Source organism: Vicia villosa, unplaced genomic scaffold, assembly GCF_029867415.1.
Source record: "Vicia villosa cultivar HV-30 ecotype Madison, WI unplaced genomic scaffold, Vvil1.0 ctg.002496F_1_1, whole genome shotgun sequence".
Taxonomy (NCBI): Eukaryota; Viridiplantae; Streptophyta; class Magnoliopsida; order Fabales; family Fabaceae; genus Vicia; species Vicia villosa.
Genome location: NW_026705948.1, coordinates 25,571 through 48,562, shown reverse-complemented (window position 1 = coordinate 48,562; position 22,992 = coordinate 25,571). Strand labels below are relative to the sequence as shown.

Genomic DNA, 22,992 nt, shown 5'->3' with positions numbered 1-22,992 from the left:
GAAATTTTAAAAGAAAAAAATTCCGAAAATTAAAAAAAAATAATAAATAAAAAACTTTGAAAAAAAATCTGAAAGTAAAAAAATATTTTTTCTTGAAAATAAAACAAAATCTGAAAAATTAAATTTTTCCTAAAAATTTTCAAAAAAAAAAAAAAAACTGGTTATATTATATGATCTATGAAGTTTAAATATAACATAATTTATACTATATTTATCATGAGGGATGCTATATGGTGCGAACAATATTCTCACGAAATTTCAAGAAAGTAGTTTTATTGCACTTGTATGCTCTTTACTTTCAAATGGATAATTGTAAGATAACAATTTATTTTGAAATGAAAAATTTGAAGAGATAAAAATGTTACAAGTAAAATAATAAAAATTATAAATCAAAGTTGTATTTGACGATGGCATGACGGTTGCTGATTCAAAAATTGTCTTCGGTGCCTCTTAATATATCAGTAGAAATCATTCGCATCCTTTTTACGAAAATAAACTCGAACTATTTATGATTTTTCATTTAGTATATGGTGTCAGTTTTTTCTTTGTCAAATTGTAAATATGCAATTGTAATTTAAGTTTTGTGTCCACTTAAAATAATTAATTTGTTTGATTGAACATATGAATAAATTATTTCTTTTATTTTGATTAATCAATTAGATTAATAATTTTCATTATATATATATATATATATATATATATATATATATATATATATATATATATATATAGTATTTTTTAAAATAAATTTTCAAAATAGATTAATTTAAAACAATTTTTAATATAAAATTGGTTTTATAACTACAAATTGGTTTTAAACCGGTTTATATATACAAATCGGTTTAAACCAATTTATAACTGAATTAAAACTTTTTTAACAATTAACTGAATTGTTATTAATGTGGTTATTAAAAACTGAATTGAACCATTTATGTGGTTCAATTCAGTGCAGTTCATGAACCACGAACACCCCTAACATGTATGGCCTATGGGAGCCCAAATAACACATATAACCACATTCAATCATTATTCAAACCAGCACATTCAATCATACTCCGGCGTCGGGGCGGCGTGGTTTTCAACCACCATGAAGTGGTTAGTTTCAATGATACCAGTGAAGTTTTCTCTTTTGAAAATACCATATCTTCATCACATAAATGATATGGATCTAAATCTGGAAATAAAAGTCATGTTTATTGTGATTTTAAAAGGCTTTATTTCAAGAAAGTGGAATGGGATAAGCTGTGAGAAAGGAGAACAGCTATTAATCATTTTCTAACAATTTATTATGCATTTAGAGTTTTATTTTGAATTTACGGAATTGTAACTTGTTGATTTGACCGAAGTTAGTGACGGTAACAATAACACAATTGAGTAAAAATGCCACATAATTCGTTGGTTTTCGTATAAAAAAATTTCGCACAATTAATCATTTTCCTAAAATAAAATAGATAATAATTTGTTAAATGCTATCCTTGTATACCGACCACAGTTTTAAAGCACGTGATAAATGCTATCTACCGACTACAGTACTCCATTTTTTTTTCTATATAAACAGCAGTTATCCTCAAAGCTTATTACTCGTATTTCAAATTTCAATCCACCCGTCCTTAAAACATAACAGTTTCCTTGACATAACTTGTAAGTTACTAGTATATGTATTTTGTTATCTTAAGCTTGGATTACTTAACTCAACCAACAATCTATCCTCTTCAACTTATCTTAACTTTTTATAATTTTTTTCAATTTTGTTTTTATTTCTTTGTTTTTTTTTCCTTTAATATATTGTCTTCACAATCTTTAAATTCCATCCATTTTCTTAGCTACAGTTTCTTCTTCTGATGTTTATAAATTTACTACAATTTCTTCTTCTGTATTAAATTCTACCTTCAATTTTTTTTAGTTTTCATGTCTTAGATTCATAAATTCATTGAGGTTTTTGTAATCAGTTTTTTAAACTAAAACCGATACAAACCATCCGACCACCCGCAAAACTGAAAGCTTACTCATTTATTTTTTTTACCTGAAAGCTTGATGTGGCTCGAGATATTCGGAATATTCGGCTCGAGATCCAACCGAGCGGAGCCGATGCTGAGCCTTAATTTTTTATGTTCGGTCAATATTCGGCTCGAAAAAGCTTGGCTCGTGATTTTACCGAAGCGAGCTGAGCCTTGCAATATTCAGTATTATTATTCGGCTTGTTTATAGCCCTACTGATAACTGTATATATAGTATTAGTATGTATGATAAGGGCAAGTGGATCCTTTATATGTAAGATTTCCCACTTAAAAATAAGTGTATGTCATCTACTTTAGTTGGTAAAGCCTTTTGGTGGTGGTACGAAATAATGTAAGTATTATGAAAAATTATGTTAATGACAACTGAAAAGTACATATTTTGAAATGAGACAGGCTAACTCAGCTCAATAATGGCTTTAAGAGACGATGATGTTGTGATGTTGTTGGAGAATGCGCAACTGAGCAAGCTTGCTGCGTTACTTTTGCATCAAGAAGAGCGACTCATGGAAAAAATTAAGTCAGAGCCTGAACGTGTCAAATACCTGAAAGAATGCAATGGAGCTCATGATAAAGTCGTAAGCCTGCTTCAGGATGGTGAAAATTTTAATAAGAAGTTTGAGGGAGACGAGAAGAAGGCGGACATTGCCAAGGAAACCGTCGATTATATTAAATATGGGATCAATATGAGTATGCAAGCGATTAGGAACTGTAGCTTACGAGTGACTTGTATCGACAAAATTAAGACTCACTTCGACTCCTTGGTTACTGAACTTGCGGAGCTCGACCCTGACAACATATCTAAGAAACGACTTTTGGCTAAGGAAGTGTCCATGTACAAGCAATGTATGTGGGAGTACACAAACAAGTGTAAGAGTGGCTCAGCTCGAGCTCTCTCTAAAGCTTACTCCATGCTGATCAAGCAAGAAGGCATCAAATTTCCCGACCTTGTGGAGAAGTAAGGCTCTGTTCTCCTTGGCTTATATTCACTAATTCTAGGGAAATTATGTTCAAAATAATATTTAGGATCAATAAGGCTACATGATTATGATTGTCATTATTTTGGTCACCAAGGATAACAAGCAACAATTTTATTGTTGATTGCCTACAGACATAAGAACCAGCTTGGTTATGAAGGTGAATTTGAGTTCCTGGAAGATGCACAAAAGCTCGAGGTATGCATTCACAAAGTAACAGGTGTACAATATATAGTACATATTTTCCGATCTTAAAATATGACTTTTGCACTATTTATATATTAACGTTATGATTTACACAGTAAAGTAACACAAGGATTTATATAATTTATCCAACTAATCACAGGTGTATAATAGTATCATCGAGGAATCTGGAAGAGCATCAATCCCAAAACTTGAATTGGCAAGTGCAGGACTTGGGATTGCAGTGTTGGTGGTGAGCGCTGGATTGATGGTATGGGACATATTTACTGCAGAACACAAGATCGAGGCTGTGCTGTCCAACTCGTTATCGACATTATCAGAGATTGGCGCCTTTGCTGTTCAAGTGGCAGTTGAAGCGGCAGTGACAGAGGCAGTCGTAGATTTGGATGGAGCTGTGTTCATTGTATCATTGGCAGGGTTTGTGGCTGGCACTGTGGCAGGTCTGTTGTTTGTTGCGGTTAGTGGTGTCTTGATCGACCTCATTTTCGGAGGAGGGGGTAAGACGGCACCATCTGTGGAGGGGCTTAAGTTCCATACCACCAAAATGCCCGACGGCATGGCTCTTGCCTTCCAAATTGCTCATGATGGTTTCTAAACTGTGTCCACCTACAAGAAATGTTTGTAATAAATGAATTAAGTTTGTACTCGTCCTGTTCCCTTCTTCTTTCAATAAAACCTTATTGTCTAGGCAAAAGTTTTGTTGTCTAGCTCAAATGACCGAAATCATGAAATTGAGTTGCAAGAAATGTTTGTAATAAATGAATGAAGTTTGTACTCGTCCTGTTCACTTTTTCTTTCAATAAAACCTTATTGTCTAGGCAAAAGTTTTGTTGTCTAGCTCAAATGATCGAAATCATGAAATTGAGTTGCAAAGGCCGATATAATAAATGAATTTACATATAGCTCGTCTGGGCCACAGACCAATTCCACATCATTATTTATTAGTGTGACTCACTCATATTAAAACTATTACTTATTAATACCTTTTGTTCTGGTTGGAGTAATTTGATACATTTTCCTTAAGTTTCCTGATAAAAGAGATATACTTTGTACATTTGTTTCTTGATAAGTTTCCTTATTATTGGTATGTTGTTTTGTTTGCATTTTCTTTTCATGTTTTGGAATGTTTTCCATCTATTGGTTCTGTTGGTGTGACAATTTTGTTACAGTATGCAGTTATATAATGAATACTATATTAATGACATCACTAATGAATAATGATCGTGCCCAAATTGTTTGGTTTGATTTCTAATCCATTTGTTTTGCAGTGTGACTAGAAACTACTTTGAGAATTTGGTAAAATGACTCTATGAATAGCATAGAGAAAAAAAAAAATTATATAGGCTGTAATTTATAATTTGTTTTAACTTTATGACATATATGATCCATCTGCTCTCTATTGTAGGTCCATCTGCAGTTCCAGTGCTCTCTTTTCTTAGAATACAAACCTTCTTAGTATCTTCTAACAAAGCTTTCATTGCAACATGATGATATGTTTGGACTGATTTAGCACCTTCTTCCAAATACTTGATTGCTTCTTAACGCATATTGTTATAGCGTACTATCGTAGAGTCACGGGAACTACTAGGCAGTTCAGATGCATGTTCATCTAACTACGCACCAGTATTTGCATTCCTTGTCTGGCGTTTCAACACATAATAAGGATTAGGTGTAAGAATATTTTTAGCTCTGAAGACTTCCAATATTTACCTGTAAATGATTCTTGCATATTCAAATATCTGACAACTGCAACTATCTTTCATCTCAGAAGAATTAAAAGTAACGATATGAGATGTTTGGTTTTCCCCAAATTTAGCAACCAGGTAAATGGCGAGAGTTACTAGATCATCAATTTTTGTTGCATGATCCATTGTCTCTACTAACAACTCTTGGAATTTCATGAATATCTTTCTGGTATTAAGACTTGCAGCTTGCTTTTCTAAAGGAGATTGTGTTTTTAAAATTGGGCTACTATTGATAGTTTCAAAATCTTCTTTTAGTTCTCTTTCATGCCATGTTGATCCAACCTTCTCATATTGTTTAAACAACAACTGTAATGTGGTGGATGCATTAATAAGGCTTAGAATAGTCAATGTGTTAGAATACTAAAGTTATATATGTTTGGAAGTGGTCATGGCATCACATTGGTCATATGCATATATTTATACCCCAAGGTGGTTACTATTAGACTCTATGTAATGATATATTGCTAAGCATGATGTCTTTTTTGTTTGTTGATGGGATTCTTAGGATTCTTGTGCTAATCTTGCAGATTGTTCAGAAGCTACTAGGATTCTTGTGCTAATTCTTGTTGTAGCAACCTGCCCTAAAAATAGACTTTCAGAGTCGCCAGCTGTAGCGACCTGCCCTAAAAATTTAGACTTTTTAGAGTCGCCACCTATTCTGAAGGGCGAATAGGAAACCCTACGCAGTTTAGAGATCGGGGTAAGTTATTATAATCAGGTCGAGGGAAGGTGTTAGGCACCCTCAACCCTTTCCTATGGCTTTGAATCTAAGGTAACAATTTTATGGCTAAAATATTGAGGTTTAATAGCTAAGAAAGTGAATAGGGGGAAAATTGAGATTTTAGGGAGGGGGACTCGCCTTGGTTATCCAAGTGCCTACGTATCTCCTTATGGAGAATCAGAGTCAACGTAGTTCGGGCACAGGATTGTACGCCTTTGAATTTGATATGAATGTGTTGACGGTATTTTGAATTACCGTTTCGCAGTTTTGAAAAGGTATTTTGAATTACCTTCGTAGTTTCGCAGTATCGAAGAGATGAAAATCTCCGATTTGTGGTTGGATGTGTTTTAAGTGTTTGGGCGTACAACCCTGGTTTGATATGTCACTGTTAGACGCAGTGATCAATAGATTTGATCAGTATAGCTAACAGATTAATGGGCATTGCTGATTACTCAGATCGATAGATTGATCATCGCGGGCAGCAAATTGAAAGTGTTTTAGTTTGTGTATTTTTATCTCTCGTCTACAGAGACTGATAGCTTCAGTCGGGTCGAGGAGAGAATTGATTTTGAATTAATAGAATTATTAACAAACATATTAATTAAATCATTATTAATAAGTAAATTAAATTAACTTTGATCCAAATTATTTCTCGCCTAATGCGACCAATAAGTATGGTTGGTTCGGGGAGAAAATTATATTGAATCATCCAAAAAAACAATTAATCAATTATTAAAATTATCATATAGAAATTAATTATTTTTATTAGGCGCAGGGGGTGTGGTTTATTGAAGGGTAGCAAATTGGGGTGGTGTTAAAAGCTACTGGGCTGAGCCCATCTAATTTTAAGGATCCGTTGGTTTGGTGTGTGCGTGTGTATGGCGCTATGATGTGTGCTCAGGTTTGGAGCGTTGGATCTAGATCTAAACAAATCAGAGGGCCTGCATGTGTTTATGATGAGGGCGCGTAGGAAGGGATGGCACACTGAATCATGTTTAGTGTTGCAGACAAGTGGCCATGGGAGGGCCACTTGTCGTCATCCAACGGCGCGTCTGGTAATATAAAATAACACCCTTCTCCGATTCCCTTTCTTTTTCTTCCTTTTTTTCTCTCTCTTCTCTCCTTCTCTCTCTAGACGCTCTCTCCTTTCCTATGAATGCACCCAGAAAACAACCCTCAGCCCCACCGTAAACCACCATTGGAACCACCTCTCACCACCGTCCTCACCCAGTTTTCGATGAAGATCACCATGATCTTCATCTCCCTCGGCCCCCATCTTCATATCCCAACCCAGAAAACCCAGAAACCCTTCACGAAACCCATGAACCCTAACCCTATTTGAAGAACCCTAACCTATCTAAACCAAAATTTCCAGAACAACAAACAATACACAACAATCAAACATGTAAATCCGGGATCGTAAGCTAAGTGGATTGATCTCGTTACCTTTGGTTCTTGCTTTCAGGATCGTGTATGCTCCGAATCTTCTTATAATCCCCTTCTCCTTCTTTCGTTTGCAGGTGTGAAGACGAAGCTTCTAGTGCTGGGTTCGAGCGGCGCCTCCACTATTTTCCCAGCAAACCAATCCCCTTCATCTGATTTCTCCTTTTTCTTTTATAGCCTAGGGTTTGATTTTGATTAGGAAATCTTAGATTCAATTAGGTTTAGTTTTAGATTTGATTTGTATTTTACAATTCTGAGATTTGATTGTTGTAAATTCCTTGATTCAGATTTTTTAATGAAAGTATTATTATGTTAAGTTTTGATTATGTTCATCATTGATTCAAATTTGTTCACTGAAGATTTGATTAGATTGAGTGTGAATTTGATCCAATTCGTGGGCCTGGGCGAAGATTGAATTAGGGTTTGGGTGGTTGTTGTAGCGGCGGCCATGGAGGTGGCGCTAGGGTTTTCGTTTGTGGGAGAAAGTGAATAGTGGACCCGGGTCGGTTCTGACCCGGTCCATCATGTGACCCACGTCTGGACCAGTACCAAGTCCAATAACCATTTTTTTTGATGTTGCTCTGTGGCCCAAAAACGAAAAAGAACCCAATAACTTCACTAACAATAAACTAATTAAACTAATTCGTTAATAACGCTTAATAATAATATTAATTAATAACAATACTTAAGATAATACTAATAATATCCAAAGTATTAATAATAATTAAATTACTTAAGCAACCCCAATAGACTAATAATTTTAACAATAACTTTATAGTTAACAAGTAATGATATTTGATAAAACAAAAAGACAAAATAAAATAAAATAAAAATAACAAAAATGATTAAGTGAAACAAATGGGCCTAAGACCAATTGGATCTTAATTTTTTTTGCTATCCACACCTCATCTTATTTTACACAAATTTATAAGGGAATTTTACAGGAGAGCGAGTTTAATAATAGGTATATTAAATCCTATGGCTCCTAATTTTTAACACCCTTAATAAATTAAAACGGGGATTGCACCGGGTAAATTTTGGGGTATGACAGCTGCCCCTATTTAATTACCTTGGATTGAACGGCGTGAGAATACGCAGGTCTCACGCTTTTCGAATCGAAGAGTTATTAAATAATGGAAGACCCCTAAATTTACCTCGTACTAGAGTGTGAGAGAAAGGAAACGTCCTGCTAAAGCCTGAGTCTTACATAGCGAGGATTCGTAGTAGAGATCCATTGTTATAGCTTTAACAAGCTTACCTGTACCAATAGGATCGTTTGCTAGGGTTGTAGCAAACTCACCTGCACCATTTGGATTGCTCACCCTAGTTCGGGTAAGTTCTCCTGCGTAGAAGTTTGTTTTGCAAATGCATATGCATCATGCGTATGCATCATGCGTATGCATCATGCGTATGCATTATGCGTATGCATATGCCCCGGTTGTTTGTGTGATATATGTGTATGAGTGTTTACACGTGGAAATGTTGCGTGTATACAAATGAGTATGTATGTATGATAACTCCCACGCCTTATCTCCTTATCACCCATTGACTTTGTTTAACCTTTTTGAGATGCTTGTGAATCCTGGTCCGGATTGTATTTGAGGAGAGATGAAATAATGCCTTACATAAGACTACCTGAAAAGGTTTCCTGAACAGGGTAGTTCATTGACAGATGTGACGGAGATTAGGCTTCAAACAAAGCTCGGGAGGAATTGTCTTAGAGAAGACTGACTGAGGAAACTCTTTGAAAGAGCAAGATATGTCTTTTTAGAAAAGATTGGAAGAATCTTACCTAAAGAAATTGAGATATGTTCTAAACAAGATTACCTAGAAAGGCTCCTAAAAAGATATGCAACATCTTAAACAAGATTACCTAGAGAGGCTTCTAAAAAGATATGAAACGTCTTAAACAAGATTGCCTAGAGAGGCTTCTAAAAAGATATGAAACGTCTTAAACAAGATTGCCTAGAGAGGTTCCTCGAAAAGATACGAAACGTCTTAAACAAGACTGACCTGGAAAGGCTCTTAGACGGGAGATGACATGTCTTAAACAAGACTAACCTGGAGAGGTTCCTTGAAAGGATATGAAATGTCTTAAACAAGACTACAAGGTTAACCTAGATATGCCTTGAACAAGATTGACATAGAAAGACTCCTAGAGAGGATAAGAAAGGTCGATAAGCGTCTTGGAGAAGACTACCTTAAAAGGTAAGAAATCCTTGGATTGTTTCTGAATTGCCTTTGAAGAGAGGCCCGGAATGAAGCATCGAAATTGTTAAGATTAAATCGTTGAAACGATCGTTTTTGCACCGTATTTGGATGAGGATATCCTTTTGACTCCGGAGTGACCTGAAAAGGCGAATGTTGAATTTATGCAATGTTATGATGCATGTGTCATGTAATGAGATTCTCAAAATAAATGAGAATTATGTATGTACGACGACCCCCACTGTAGGTCGTAAATAATACAGGCGTAAGAAGGCCAATTACGCTGCAATGCTCCCTGTGCGATACAAGCGTGATTTCCTCAATATCAGAACTTTGAAAGACGCACCATTTGACTTGAAGGAAATATCCTTAGAGGGCACTCGAATATTACCCTGTCATGCCACAAACCTGATATGTACTGCCCCAGTATTTGAATTCTTGAAAGATATGCCCCAGTCAATAGGATCCTTGATTGTATGCCCCCATAATCCTCGCTATTTTGCCCCTGTTTAGGAGAACCCCCTAGATGTGGTTCTCCCGGTTCAGGGATCTTTATTATCAATGATCGCCTTTGATTAACCCAATCTCCCTGATTCTAGATATTGATTCGACTGTGAAGCGGATGCTATTCAGAATTAGTCATGCGTCTTGGTCGTGTCCGATGGACAGAGATTCGCTGAATACTCAGAATGAGATGATGTCTTCTATGAGATTACCTGAAGAGGTTCCTGGAATGGATATGAGATTGTCTTGAACAAGATTGTGCCTTAAACAAAGCTCGGGGAGGCACGTTTGCAAATAGGGTCAAAGAATCCCTGAGAGGATAAAGACTATTTTGAGGAATATGGTGCTTTTAACAAAACTCAGGGAAAGACATTTTGAAAAAGATTACCCTAGAAAGGATAGGAGACCGTCCTAAAGAAGACTGTTCCTTAAACAAAGTTTGACACGGTTTATCGGAGAAATTTGAACATGTCTGAAAAGATTGACGGGTGTCTTTGAGAAGATTACCTAGAAAGGTTCCTGGAAAGGACACCGGATTTTTTTAGAGAATACTGCCTGAAAAGGAATATCTTAAAGAAGACTGAAAAAGTTAAGAGACGTCTTACAGAAGACTACCTAGAAAAGGTTTTTAGAAAGGAATATGTCTTAGAGAAGACTATCTGAAAAGATTTCTGAAAATGACGAGAGACACCTGGAAAGGTTTGTGGGATGTGTCTTAAAGAAGACTATTTGAAAAGGGGCTCCAAGAAAGGATAATAGATATTTGAACATGTCTTAAAGAAGACCACATGGACAGATTGAGAGATGTTTTATAAAAGTTCCTGGAAAGGACGTGAGAGTGGTATTGACAACATTTGATACTGAGTGACCTTTTGCAACGTGCCCCCTATTAATGGACTTGCCCCATGGGCTATTCAGAGTCCTTGAGAGACCTCATGGATCTTGATTAGATTGCCCCAGATGAAATAGGATAACAACGGGCTATGCCCCGGGTATACAGTAGCCATCCGAGTCAGGCGTAAGAGATATTTCTTCTTTGATATGCTTTTTAAAGCTATTTCGCCTCTTGGTAGGATTTTTAGTCATTAGCCATGCCCCATGCAACTTCTCCCTGATGTTAAAACATTTGAATCTATATAGACCAATGTGCTTTACGATGAAATTCATAAGATGCGAACGCATATGTCTGTCTTGAAAGCTTAAAAAACATTTTTTTTGAGTAAAATAAAGTTTTTTTTTGTAAGAAAGTGATATCAACTCAAGAGTTATAGTAGACCTTAAGGATGCGGGATTCCTTTTGTAACGGTATGCTTTCGAACTAACTATGTTTCAGTTAGGACTTTTAAGGGTTGTAACGTGGCCTGGTTCATGGTTTTAAGAAACAAAGGATAATGGCTCAAAGTTTATTTGTACCCACCCTAATCTTCGTGACGTTCTCCAGTCCTACGCTCAGTTAACTATGCATTTAGGCTCCAAAAGACTTTGGGAATTATGACATTGACATTTATGATGGTTCAAAAACCAAAGGTTTATCAGCAAAGACAGTCATCCTCCTTTTGTAATATTTTCCTTTGTCGAGGATATGTAGTGACCTCTTTTTTTACTTTATTATCCCTAATTTTGCCTGCACTGTTTATTTACAACTACAGCCAGCGGGATGCCCCAATTTTGCCTAAGTCTCCTTAATAGGTTTTGACTTAGCAGGCCTTGTATTGTTTTTTTTTGTGGACATTGACTGCCAGGCTTAATTATGACGGAGAACCATCAGTGATTATGTTCAAAGGAACAATTTGGGATAATTAAGTTAACTGAACAGCTACCCTACCCCAGGTTATATTTTGAGGGTTTTTATTTTGTACGTGAAGGAAAACTCCCACTTCTTAGGCTCGAAGGGGTTGACGAGGGATTAACATCCTTATATCTCCACTGTATTAGAATTGAAACAATGCCTGTACATCATCAACACGGTCTGTTCGAAAGCGTACTGTATGAGATTGTGGTATCGTTTTCGTCATTCTCCCTCTAAAGGTACACATCTTTGAACAAAAGTTGAATATCACAAATAATAAAACCAAGTAAAACACAGTTTTGAATATAGTGAAAACACTAGGAATAAACCAATACAAACATAAGCAATGCATTAATGATTATTGTAAAGTACATAGCGTATACCGCAAACCAATGTTTAAACAAACTGAAAGGAAATTGCAAAATGAAAACAAAAACTAATGATCTAAGAAATCCTCCTTCTAGCCACTTATAGCATTAGACTTGCGAGGCTCTTCGAACTCAATGAGCCCTTCTTCAATTAAATCTTGGATCTTGTGCTTCAACGGCCCACAATCCTCTGTATCATGACCAGGACTATCTGAATGATAAGCGCACCTAGCATGATTCTTGTACCCAGGAGCGGGGTTAGCTGGAGCTGAGTATGGAGGTAGCAGAGTTATCAAATTCTGACCGAGCAAGTGTTGCAAAGCTTGAGACAGTGGCATGTGCAATGGAGTAAATGATCGTTTTGGCTTGGACCTCCAGGGGCGTTGGCCACCCTATTGCTTTTGCTGATCCCTCTGTTGTAATGTCGGGGTCTGATTAACCAGGATTGCCCCCACAGTGTTGGGTTCCTTTTTTCCATCATATGATTTCTTTGCTTGATAGGAACCTGAGGGTGCCCCTTGTATCTTCCCATTTTTTATCCCAGTTTCAATCCTTTCACCAATGACTACCAAGTCCGAGAACCCTGAAGATATGCTTCCGACCATCTTATCATAGTATGGCCCTTGCAAAGTACTCATAAATATGTCCACCAGTTCTTTTTCCATCAAGGGAGGTTGGACTCGAGAAGCCATTTCCCTCCACCTTTGGGCATACTCCTTGAATGATTCATCCTTCTTCTGTGACATGTTTTGTAATTGCATCCGGTTGGGTGCCATGTCCAGGTTGTACTTATATTGCTTCAAGAATGTGTTAGCAAGATCATTCCAGCTTCGGATATAGGATTTCTCCAATTGCATGTACCAGTCAACAGATGCCCCGCTTAAGCTATCTTGGAAGAAGTGTATCATTAGCTTTTGATCGTGAGCATAGGCAGCCATTTTTCGCACATACATGCGCAAGTGGTTCCTCGGACATGTGAGTCCTTTGTATTTCTCGAAGTCAGGAATCTTGAATTTGTGTGGGATAGTCAAGTCTGAGACCAAACTCATTTCGAAAGCATCCACCTCAAAAGCATCGTACCCTTCTACTACTTTTAGTATCTCCTCTAGTGCCTTGATTTGTTCATTGTCCTTGGAGTCTTCCCTAGAGTTAGGAATGAACTGCTGTGTCTGAGGTGCTTGGTCTGTGTTGTCCACCTCTTGTACTCCGTATTGTAGATCCAGGTAATCATTATCCTTAAGGACATTGTTAGCAGGAATGCGAACTCTGCGGGTTGTCCCTTTAGTCTGTGGAGTGGGGACAAATCCCTCTTGAGAGGTCTCTCCTTTCTCTTGGAACTGGATAGATCTTCTAACAGATCGGACTTGGGGTCTTTCCTTAGCAGGGCCAAAGCCTGTCACAAATCCTAGTAGCGGGTTTCCGTCGTTGGGGATCTCATCCTGAACCAGGGTATCCTCAGACTGAACCTCTATTGCCTTTTCTTGTTTATCTAGGAGGGCCTTCATGAATCCTAGCATCTGAGTCATACCTCCTTTAACCTCTTCCATACTAACCTTTAGCTGATCCACCTCCCCACGGAGGGCGGCTTGATTCTGTTCTAGCTGCTCCATTGATTTCTTTTGTTGAAATCTTGTCTGATAAGACGGTCGGGATGTTAGATTATCCTTCCCAATGGTTTCTTGCTCTGAAGGTAAAAGAGAAATCTTCTTTCAATGCCATGAAAATGATATGCATGCCATGAATGATATGCTTTATTCGGGTTCATGCCTTATCCACATCCATTGATTAAATATAATAACTCCTTCTTTTTCCATTATATTTTTTTTTGGATAAGACATGATGCAAGAATGCACATGATGCATGATGAATTCCACAATTATATAGATATATAAAAAATAGTTAAACACATAAGCACATAAGCCCTAGGTTCATAGGTTCGACATAACGGCTCAGGAGCCTACCCTTCCCATGGGAATGTTCTAGAAGGTCTCATGGGATTGTTCGTAGCCGCCGAGGCTTTTTGTCTCTTTGGATTTTGGAACAACTCATTGGTCCATGAGGTTCGAATTTTAGGGGTTGGTTCCCAGAGAGATCAGCTAAATACCCAGTCCGGCCCTCAACAAGGTCGAGCCTCGTATCAGACCTTTTCGAATATTTAACCCACTCTGAGTGGAATTATAATAAGACTCGTAGGCGATGTAATTCCCCTCTGGTCATTATTATAATTCCCACGCTTAGGTTTAACGCAATTTATATATAACCCAAAAAGTGCAGTAAAATAGCAAATATTCACGTAAACAAATATTTAATTAAATTACTGTAAATAAATGTAATTGTCGTAAATAATTGAAATTGCTAGTAAATAAATAATTAAATAAAATTTAAATATTTACAATAAACCATAAACCCTAAAATGGCGAATTAGCCAAACCCTAAAAATTTTGCCAAAAAACCTAAACCGTTTGCCACAAACCTAAACCTAAACCCTCTCAAGCCTTAGGAGCATAATAATTCACCTATAGTGTATTTCCCCAGCAGAGTCGCCAGCTGTAGCAACCTGCCCTAAAAATAAACTTTCAGAGTCGCCAGCTGTAGCAACCTGCCCTAAAAATTTAGACTTTTTAGAGTCGCCACCTATTCTGAAGGGCGAATAGGAAACCCTACGCAGTTTAGAGATCGGGGTAAGTTATTATAATCAGGTCGAGGGAAGGTGTTAGGTACCCTCAACCCTTTCCTATGGCTTTGAATCTAAGGTAACAATTTTATGGCTAAAATATTGAGGTTTAATAGCTAAGAAAGTGAATAGGGGGAAAATTGAGATTTTAGGGAGGGGGACTCGCCTTGGTTATCCAAGTGCCTACGTATCTCCTTATGGAGAATCAGAGTCAACGTAGTTCGAGCACAGGATTGTACGCCTTTGAATTTGATATGAATGTGTTGACGGTATTTTGAATTACCGTTTCGCAGTTTTGAAAAGGTATTTTGAATTACCTTCGTAGTTTCGCAGTATCGAAGAGATGAAAATCTCCGATTTGTGGTTGGATGTGTTTTAAGTGTTTGGGCGTACAACCCTGGTTTGATATGTCACCGTTAGATGCAGTGATCAATAGATTTGATCAGTATAGCTAACAGATTAATAGGCAATGCTGATTACTCAGATCGATAGATTGATCATCGCGGGCAGCAAATTGAAAGTGTTTTAGTTTGTGTATTTTTATCTCTCGTCTACAGAGACTGATAGCTTCAGTCGGGTCGAGGAGAGAATTGATTTAGAATTAATAGAATTATTAACAAACATATTAATTAAATCATTATTAATAAGTAAATTAAATTAACTTTGATCCAAATTATTTCTCGCCTAATGCGACCAATAAGTATGGTTGGTTTGGGGAGAAAATTATATTGAATCATCCAAAAAAACAATTAATCAATTATTAAAATTATCATATAGAAATTAATTATTTTTATTAGGCGCAGGGGGTGTGGTTTATTGAAGGGTAGCAAATTGGGGTGGTGTTAAAAGCTACTGGGCTGAGCCCATCTAATTTTAAGGATCCGTTGGTTTGGTGTGTGCGTGTGTATGGCGCTATGATGTGTGCTCAGGTTTGGAGCGTTGGATCTAGATCTAAACAAATCAGAGGGCCTGCATGTGTTTATGATGAGGGCGCGTAGGAAGGGATGGCACTCTGAATCATGTTTAGTGTTGCAGACAAGTGGCCATGGGAGGGCCACTTGTCGTCATCCAACGGCGCGTCTGGTAATATAAAATAACACCCTTCTCCGTTTCCCTTTCTTTTTCTTCCTTTTTTTCTCTCTCTTCTCTCCTTCTCTCTCTAGACGCTCTCTCCTTTCCTATGAATGCACCCAGAAAACAACCCTCAGCCCCACCGTAAACCACCATTGAAACCACCTCTCACCACCGTCCACACCCAGTTTTCGATGAAGATCACCATGATCTTCATCTCCCTCGGCCCCCATCTTCATATCCCAACCCAGAAAACCCAGAAACCCTTCACAAAACCCATGAACCCTAACCCTATTTGAAGAACCCTAACCTATCTAAACCAAAATTTCCAGAACAACAAACAATACACAACAATCAAACATGTAAATCCGGGATCGTAACCTAAGTGGATTGATCTCGTTACCTTTGGTTCTTGCTTTCAGGATCGTGTATGCTCCGAATCTTCTTCTAATCCCCTACTCCTTCTTTCGTTTGCAGGTGTGAAGACGAAGCTTCTAGTGCTGGGTTCGAGCGGCGCCTCTCCTTTTTTCCCAGCAAACCAATCCCATCTGATTTCTCCTTTTTCTTTTATAGCCTAGGGTTTGATTTTGATTAGGAAATCTTAGATTCAATTAGGTTTAGTTTTAGATTTGATTTGTATTTTACGATTCTGAGATTTGATTGTTGTAAATTCCTTGATTCAGATTTTTTAATGAAAGTATTATTATGTTAAGTTTTGATTATGTTCATCATGATTCAAATTTGTTCACTGAAGATTTGATTAGATTGAGTGTGAATCTGATCCAATTCGTGGGCCTGGGCGAAGATTGAATTAGGGTTTGGGTGGTTGTTGTAGCGGCGGCCATGGAGGTGGCGCTAGGGTTTTTCGTTTGTGGGAGAAAGTGAACAGTGGACCCGGGTCGGTTCTGACCCGGTCCATCATGTGACCCACGTCTGGACCAGTACCAAGTCCAATAACCATTTTTTTTTATGTTGCTCTGTGGCCCAAAAACGAAAAAAGAACCCAATAACTTCACTAACAATAAACTAATTAAACTAATTCGTTAATAAAGCTTAATAATAATATTAATTAATAATAATACTTAAGATAATACTAATAATATCCAAAGTATTAATAATAATTAAATTACTTAAGCAACCCCAATAGACTAATAATTTTAACAATAACTTTATAGTTAACAAGTAATGATATTTGATAAAACAAAAAGAAAAAATAAAATAAAATAAAAATAACAAAAATGATTAAGTGAAACAAATGGGCCTAAGACCAATTGGATCTTAATTTTTTTTGCTATCCACACCTCATCTTATTTTACACAAATTTATAAGGGAATTTTACAGGAGAGCGAGTTTAATAATAGGTATATTAAACCCTATGGCTCCTAGTTTTTAACACCCTTAATAAATTAAAACAGGGATTGCACCGGGTAAATTTTGGGGTATGACACTTGTGAAAAATTAGGATAGTGATTTTTGATACAGTTCTCTGTCTATGTTTTTGTTGATCAGGTCAAATACTGCATTGATATTACTTTGAAGGTCTTAGAAATAACTGCTGCACTCAGGCTTTATGTTTTTGTCGTTGTTTCTTTATGGATTGTTCAGTAGCTGTCTAAAGCAAGCCGAGATAAGACTCACGATACCGTCACCGCCGTTGAAAATTATTCACTGGGCAGGTTCTTTGTAACGACCATTTTTCTTTAATTCCTTATTTATGTGATTTATGTGAATTAATTGTGAACTATGTGTTAATTGTATGCTTAATTGATCTTATGTTGTTTTATTTGAGAATTATTAGTATATAATATAAGATAGTAAGTATTGTTGATTATTGGGCCTAAGTTGGTATTAGTAAGTGATGGGTGTTAGTTAGAGCCCATTAGTAATTTAAGATAGTAAGGGTTTAACTAAAACAAGGGTTTTAGAGGAAATAGAAATTAGAAGTTCATGCTAAAGGGATGTATGATGATGTTTTAGGTGGGGTTTTGATTATATGTTGTTATCCATGATTGTGTAGAAATTGAATAGAGATTGTTAGAGTTTATATTAGACTTCTATGAAATTGTGAATCTAAGCATGATTGAAGATGTTATGATGTTAGAAGACCCATAACAGGTGTTATAATTGTGTCTATAACATGTATTCTATTGATATTCGTGATGCTTGGTGTTTTCCAACTTGATTGGGTTGAGTTTAGGGGTTTTGAGATGGGTTTCGTATGCTGTTTTCTGTGTTTGAGGTTTTCTGAAAATCACCAGTTCGCACCACGAACCTTGTTGGCGTCGCGAACCTCTTGGCAGAAACTTGAGAAAATTGGATTTGCTCAGTTCGCGCCGCGAACCCTTGTTAGCGCCGCGAACTGCTTGGCAGAAAGTTAGGAATTTTTTATTCGTTCAGTTCGCCCCGCGAACCCTGTTTTGCAGAACTTTTCCTAAAATTTGAAATGATGTAACTTTTGAACCGTAACTCCTTTTTAAGTGCCGTTTGAACCTATGCGAAGCTATAATTGAGACCTTTCTAATGAATATGATTTAGAAATGCTTATAAACCTTTTTCAATCCTTCTTTAAATGTATTTGTTTGATGTTATGATTTGTGTGGTGAAGTGGTGTGTTGTTGTATGATGATGCAACTTAGCGACGTGATTGGGAAGTGGTGAATTACTATAAAAGTAATGATGTTTAGTCGGTATTTATGATGTATTTGTGAATATCGTGTTTGTATGGATGTTGCATTTAGTGAGTCACATCCATTGCATAAAGAGACGGTGGCCTTAATGGTAAAAAGTGACGGTGGCCTTAATGGCAATTAGCGACGGTGTGCCCAATGGCAAATCTTGAGACGTGGGAGCTTTACTCCAAATGGTACCACAAGCATTTGCATAAGTCGAGTCACATGTGAATTGTATTTGAGTCTTATTTGATTATGATATTGTGACTTGATGAAGATATGATTGTTAAGACGTAGTGACTTGATTATGTGATGTGAAATCGTTGTATTGAGTATTGGGATGAGAAGTGGTGACAAATGTATGATCTTTTCTCTTGCTTAGAATATTATCATACGTTTCTTTATAATGAATGATATCTCACCCCTTATGTTTGATTGTTACTCTCCGTTGGTAACGTGCAGGTAACGACGTGGAGTAGCCGTGTACCTTATAGCTCGAGTCGGTGTGTCAATGCTCTGATACGTAGCACTCGGGGGGGATGTTTGCGATACTTGCTTGTGTCTTGTTTTATGTTGATTATCTTTTCTTGAACTTTTATGTTATGTCTTGTGGAAACGTTTTGGACCTATTGTGCCATGTTGACAAGAATATAAGATTTAGATATTGTGTTGTTATTTGGATTCCAATACAATATGATGAAGTTGTTTGGATTTAAATGTTCGATGAATTATGAGTTTCCTTCGATATAAGTGTTATGTATCCATGTACTTTGAGCATGAATTTGTAGTTTTGTTTAAGTCGAATATGTGATGCCTCAAATTTTTTGCTTGTTTCGATGTTTTATACTCTGTTTGCTCTTATTAATTGAGGGGTAGATTTGGGGTGTTACATTCTTAATAACGGAAATGAAGAGAGCAGAAGCGGGAAATGCATTGCTGTCAATCCGGGGAGATTAGCCAAAGGAGAAGGCGCTGGTACTTTTGTAGTGCTTGATTAAAGTGGGGGTCCTAATAAAATTAACGCTACAATTGTGGCCATATGAACATTTGATTACAACAGGCATCTTCGTAATATCAATGTATCAATTTACTTGAGTTAATTTTGATAAAGAAACAGAAATATGTATTGCTTCTTTTAACCTGGCGAGATGCCCTAATGAGATGCAAGTGTAACAAAGAAAACATTGTTAAAAAAATGTCTTAGGTTAGAAAGTTGAAAAATACGCCCGAGGACCCTGATATAGAGAAATTTATTGGATGCAGTTTCTGTTTCTATTTATTTGAGTTGAATATAGATATATTGTTTCTTTCAAATTGGTCATTATTGGCCAATTTAGTCACTATGGGTGTCAAATAGTATTTTTCCCAATTGAGCTATTCTACTGGGTACGAAACGAAACACACGAAGGCAAAATGTTTAGTTAGAAAAAATATAAACGTGGCGTTATACGGAAACATGGGGTGGGTTTAGTGTAATTCTTGCCATTCTTCTATTTGTTCCTTCGTAAAAAATAGTATTTTTCTTTTTGAGCTATTCTACTGTATGTTACACTGTAATTTATTAGTGTCAATAGAAGTTAACTGTCACGTGGATGACTGCTCAACCTTTAAATTGGAAATGTATATTTCTCAACCTTTAAGGATTTATCTGACTTTGGTGATTAACAAAATGCAAATGTATATTTATCAAATATAAAAAGTGAATAATTCAATTTATTCTAATTTCTTTCTCACTCTTTGGATATGTGTCATGATCATGGGATAGGCTTAGTAATGTATCTTACAAAATAAATAAGTGTCCTAAACAAAGTCTATATTTGAATTGGTTGATTCAAAATATTAGAATTTTGAATAAATTATAAATATTTTTTTACAACCAATATAAACATAAATATATTGATTTATATAGTATTGATCATACATAATAATAAAGCAAAATGAGTTTATTGGCAAATTTGACAAGTGGCACATTTCTAGACTCCTTACTATTTTAATTGTTTCTACTTAAAGAAATGTTACTATTATTGTTAATTTATTAATTAAATAATTCAATTTTATTTTTCAAATTATTATTCATTCCCTATATTCTTGGATAACACGTTATTTTTCAATTTCACTTTTAATTGGTTTATGACCACACAATTACCCATTAGCCTGTCCCAAATCATTATTGTTAATTTATTCAATAATAATTCAATTTTATTTTTTAAATTATTATTGATTCTCTATACTCTTGGATAACACATTATTTTTCAATTTTTCTTTTAGTTGGTTTATGACCACACAATACCCATTAGCTTTTTCCAAAACATTGGCCGCCTACGGCAAACCCTATTTTTCTTCATCAATTCCTTCCGCTTATTCAATGTATCTTTCTCAATACTTTCAACCGTCCATTCATTCCGCCCAATGTTCTTTAACGCTTCTGCTTCTATGGGTTTCACAATTCAATCCCTTTAATGGTAATTATTCATCTCCCAATTCCTAAGCATTGCTTAATCAATATTGTTTCTTCCTGATTTTTGTGTCAGTCTATAAATATGAACAATTCTTTTTGTTGATTTCTGCTGATTTCAATTATATAAATATGACAAATTTCTTCTCCCAGTTCACACTGCTTTTCATTTGTTCATCTATGTTATATTTACAATGTCTGCTACTCTAAATTTCTACTCTATTAGTGTTGTTATCTATCTAAACACTAAACACATTAACCTTAATTTCTTCGATTTTATTTCTGTAACCTTTTCGCTTTTCTTTCGTTTTTCCAATCCCTTTATTAGTTACTCTGTTTTGGTTTTTCTATCATTATTGTTGCTGCTGAATTTTTAATTTTTCTACTGAATTTTTAATTTCCCTTTTCATTTTTGTTGGATAGTGCAAAGGGAAGAAATATTTGGATCCTTATCATATGACACTACTATTTTTTGGTGGAGAGGTAATATCACATCTATATAGATAGTTTGTGTTGCAACTTTACTATTATGTATTTGTTGGTCACATGATCTTTAGAGATTTCTACCAATGAGTGAAGTTGCATTGCTTCACTTTAAACTCTTTGATTCAATTGTGTTATGCAGGTTGAGAAACATTTATGAATGTTGCTTTTGGATGGATCAATGTGAAGGATGTTGCAAACGCGTATATTCTGGCAAATGGACATGCTTTGGATAATGGAAGATATTGTTTGGTTGAAAGAGTGATACATTTCTCTAAACTGAAATTGATGGAAACAAATATGGGAATGCTCTTATATGACAGGATAATATCTTAGCTGGAGTTCTTATCGATGAAAAGAAAGATATTATCTTAGCTATTACAACTTACAAGTGTTCTCTCTAAGGAATTTTCAGAATATTTATATATTGACATGGAATTTTCTTCATTGAGTTTGATGATTCATAGCTTTTAGGCTACAATATGTGCCTTATTGTTAATCTAAATTAACATCTAATAATTGGTTAATTTATGTCATGATATTGTTCCAGTATTTGCCAGTTATCTTTTATTAGACTTAAAAGCTGTTGTTGGTGGTTCATTTAGCATAAGGAGTAATGTGTATATCTTCGCTTAATAGCATAAATTTTACACTTTGATAGCGCTGCTTGTGTTTTGTTTCTTTATAAATTTGGCTTTTTAAAATATGAAGATACATTTGAAAGTTATTGGAAGTAGTTTAATAGAAGCAGTATGTGGACAAACATGAATATATATATATATATATATATATATATATATATATATATATATATATATATATATATATATATATATATATATATATAGCATAAGGTATCAAATTGAAGGGTGTGAAAGTTTCAGACTGTGCTTAACTTAAGTATTGGTCGACTATAAATGAATAATCATATTGTTTGGCCAAAATTTGATATTGTTTATAATGTCAAATAAATCAGATTTTTTTTGTTTGTTTACAATACAGTTAATTATAAAATATTGACATTTTTTAATGTATATTAAATAATATTTAAGGTGTAATCCATGTGTCTGATTGTATGATATTATTATTATTAAATTATCATTTGAATATAAATATATTTAATAATGATGTTTTTCAATTTAAAAATAAATTAAATCTATTAATAAGAAATATATTTCACAAAAATGGTGGTGCCTAAAAAATGCAATTTTAAAATTAGTGGCTATCATAAAATATATATCATCTCAAATTTATTAAAAATATAATAATTCATAAATAGTTTAATTGAAAAACATATACATTAACAAAGAAATGTTTCTTTTAATTAAACTATAAGATTAGTATGATTCATAATTTTTTTTCCATTTTTTTATATAACTATACACAGGATAATAGATATTTAAATAATGATTATGTATAAAAAATATGGTCATCCTTCTAAATATTCGATAAACTAATAAATTTTTATAAAATTTCAATTTAAATATTTCGAGAATGAATTTCAATAGTTTATGTTAAATCTACTTCAATATATTTTATTGATACACGTGCATTGTACAACAATTTTATATTATATTAATAATTAAATTGACTCTAAAATTTATACCATAATAATAATAAAATTAACTCAATATTTTTATACCAAATTTTGATCATTAATAGTCCA

General features: G+C 35.1%; 1 protein-coding gene across 1 annotated transcript; it reads left to right on the top strand.

Moving 5' to 3' along the window:
* Window positions 1-1,560: 1,560 nt before the first annotated feature.
* On the top strand, window positions 1,561-4,049 carry LOC131638995 (uncharacterized). Its single transcript, XM_058909522.1, has 4 exons — window positions 1,561-1,641; window positions 2,412-2,973; window positions 3,127-3,190; window positions 3,339-4,049. Exons 2-4 carry the CDS (start codon window positions 2,429-2,431, stop codon window positions 3,789-3,791), a joined length of 1,062 nt encoding a protein of 353 aa, XP_058765505.1. The 5' UTR covers window positions 1,561-1,641; window positions 2,412-2,428; the 3' UTR covers window positions 3,792-4,049.
* Window positions 4,050-22,992: the final 18,943 nt, after the last annotated feature.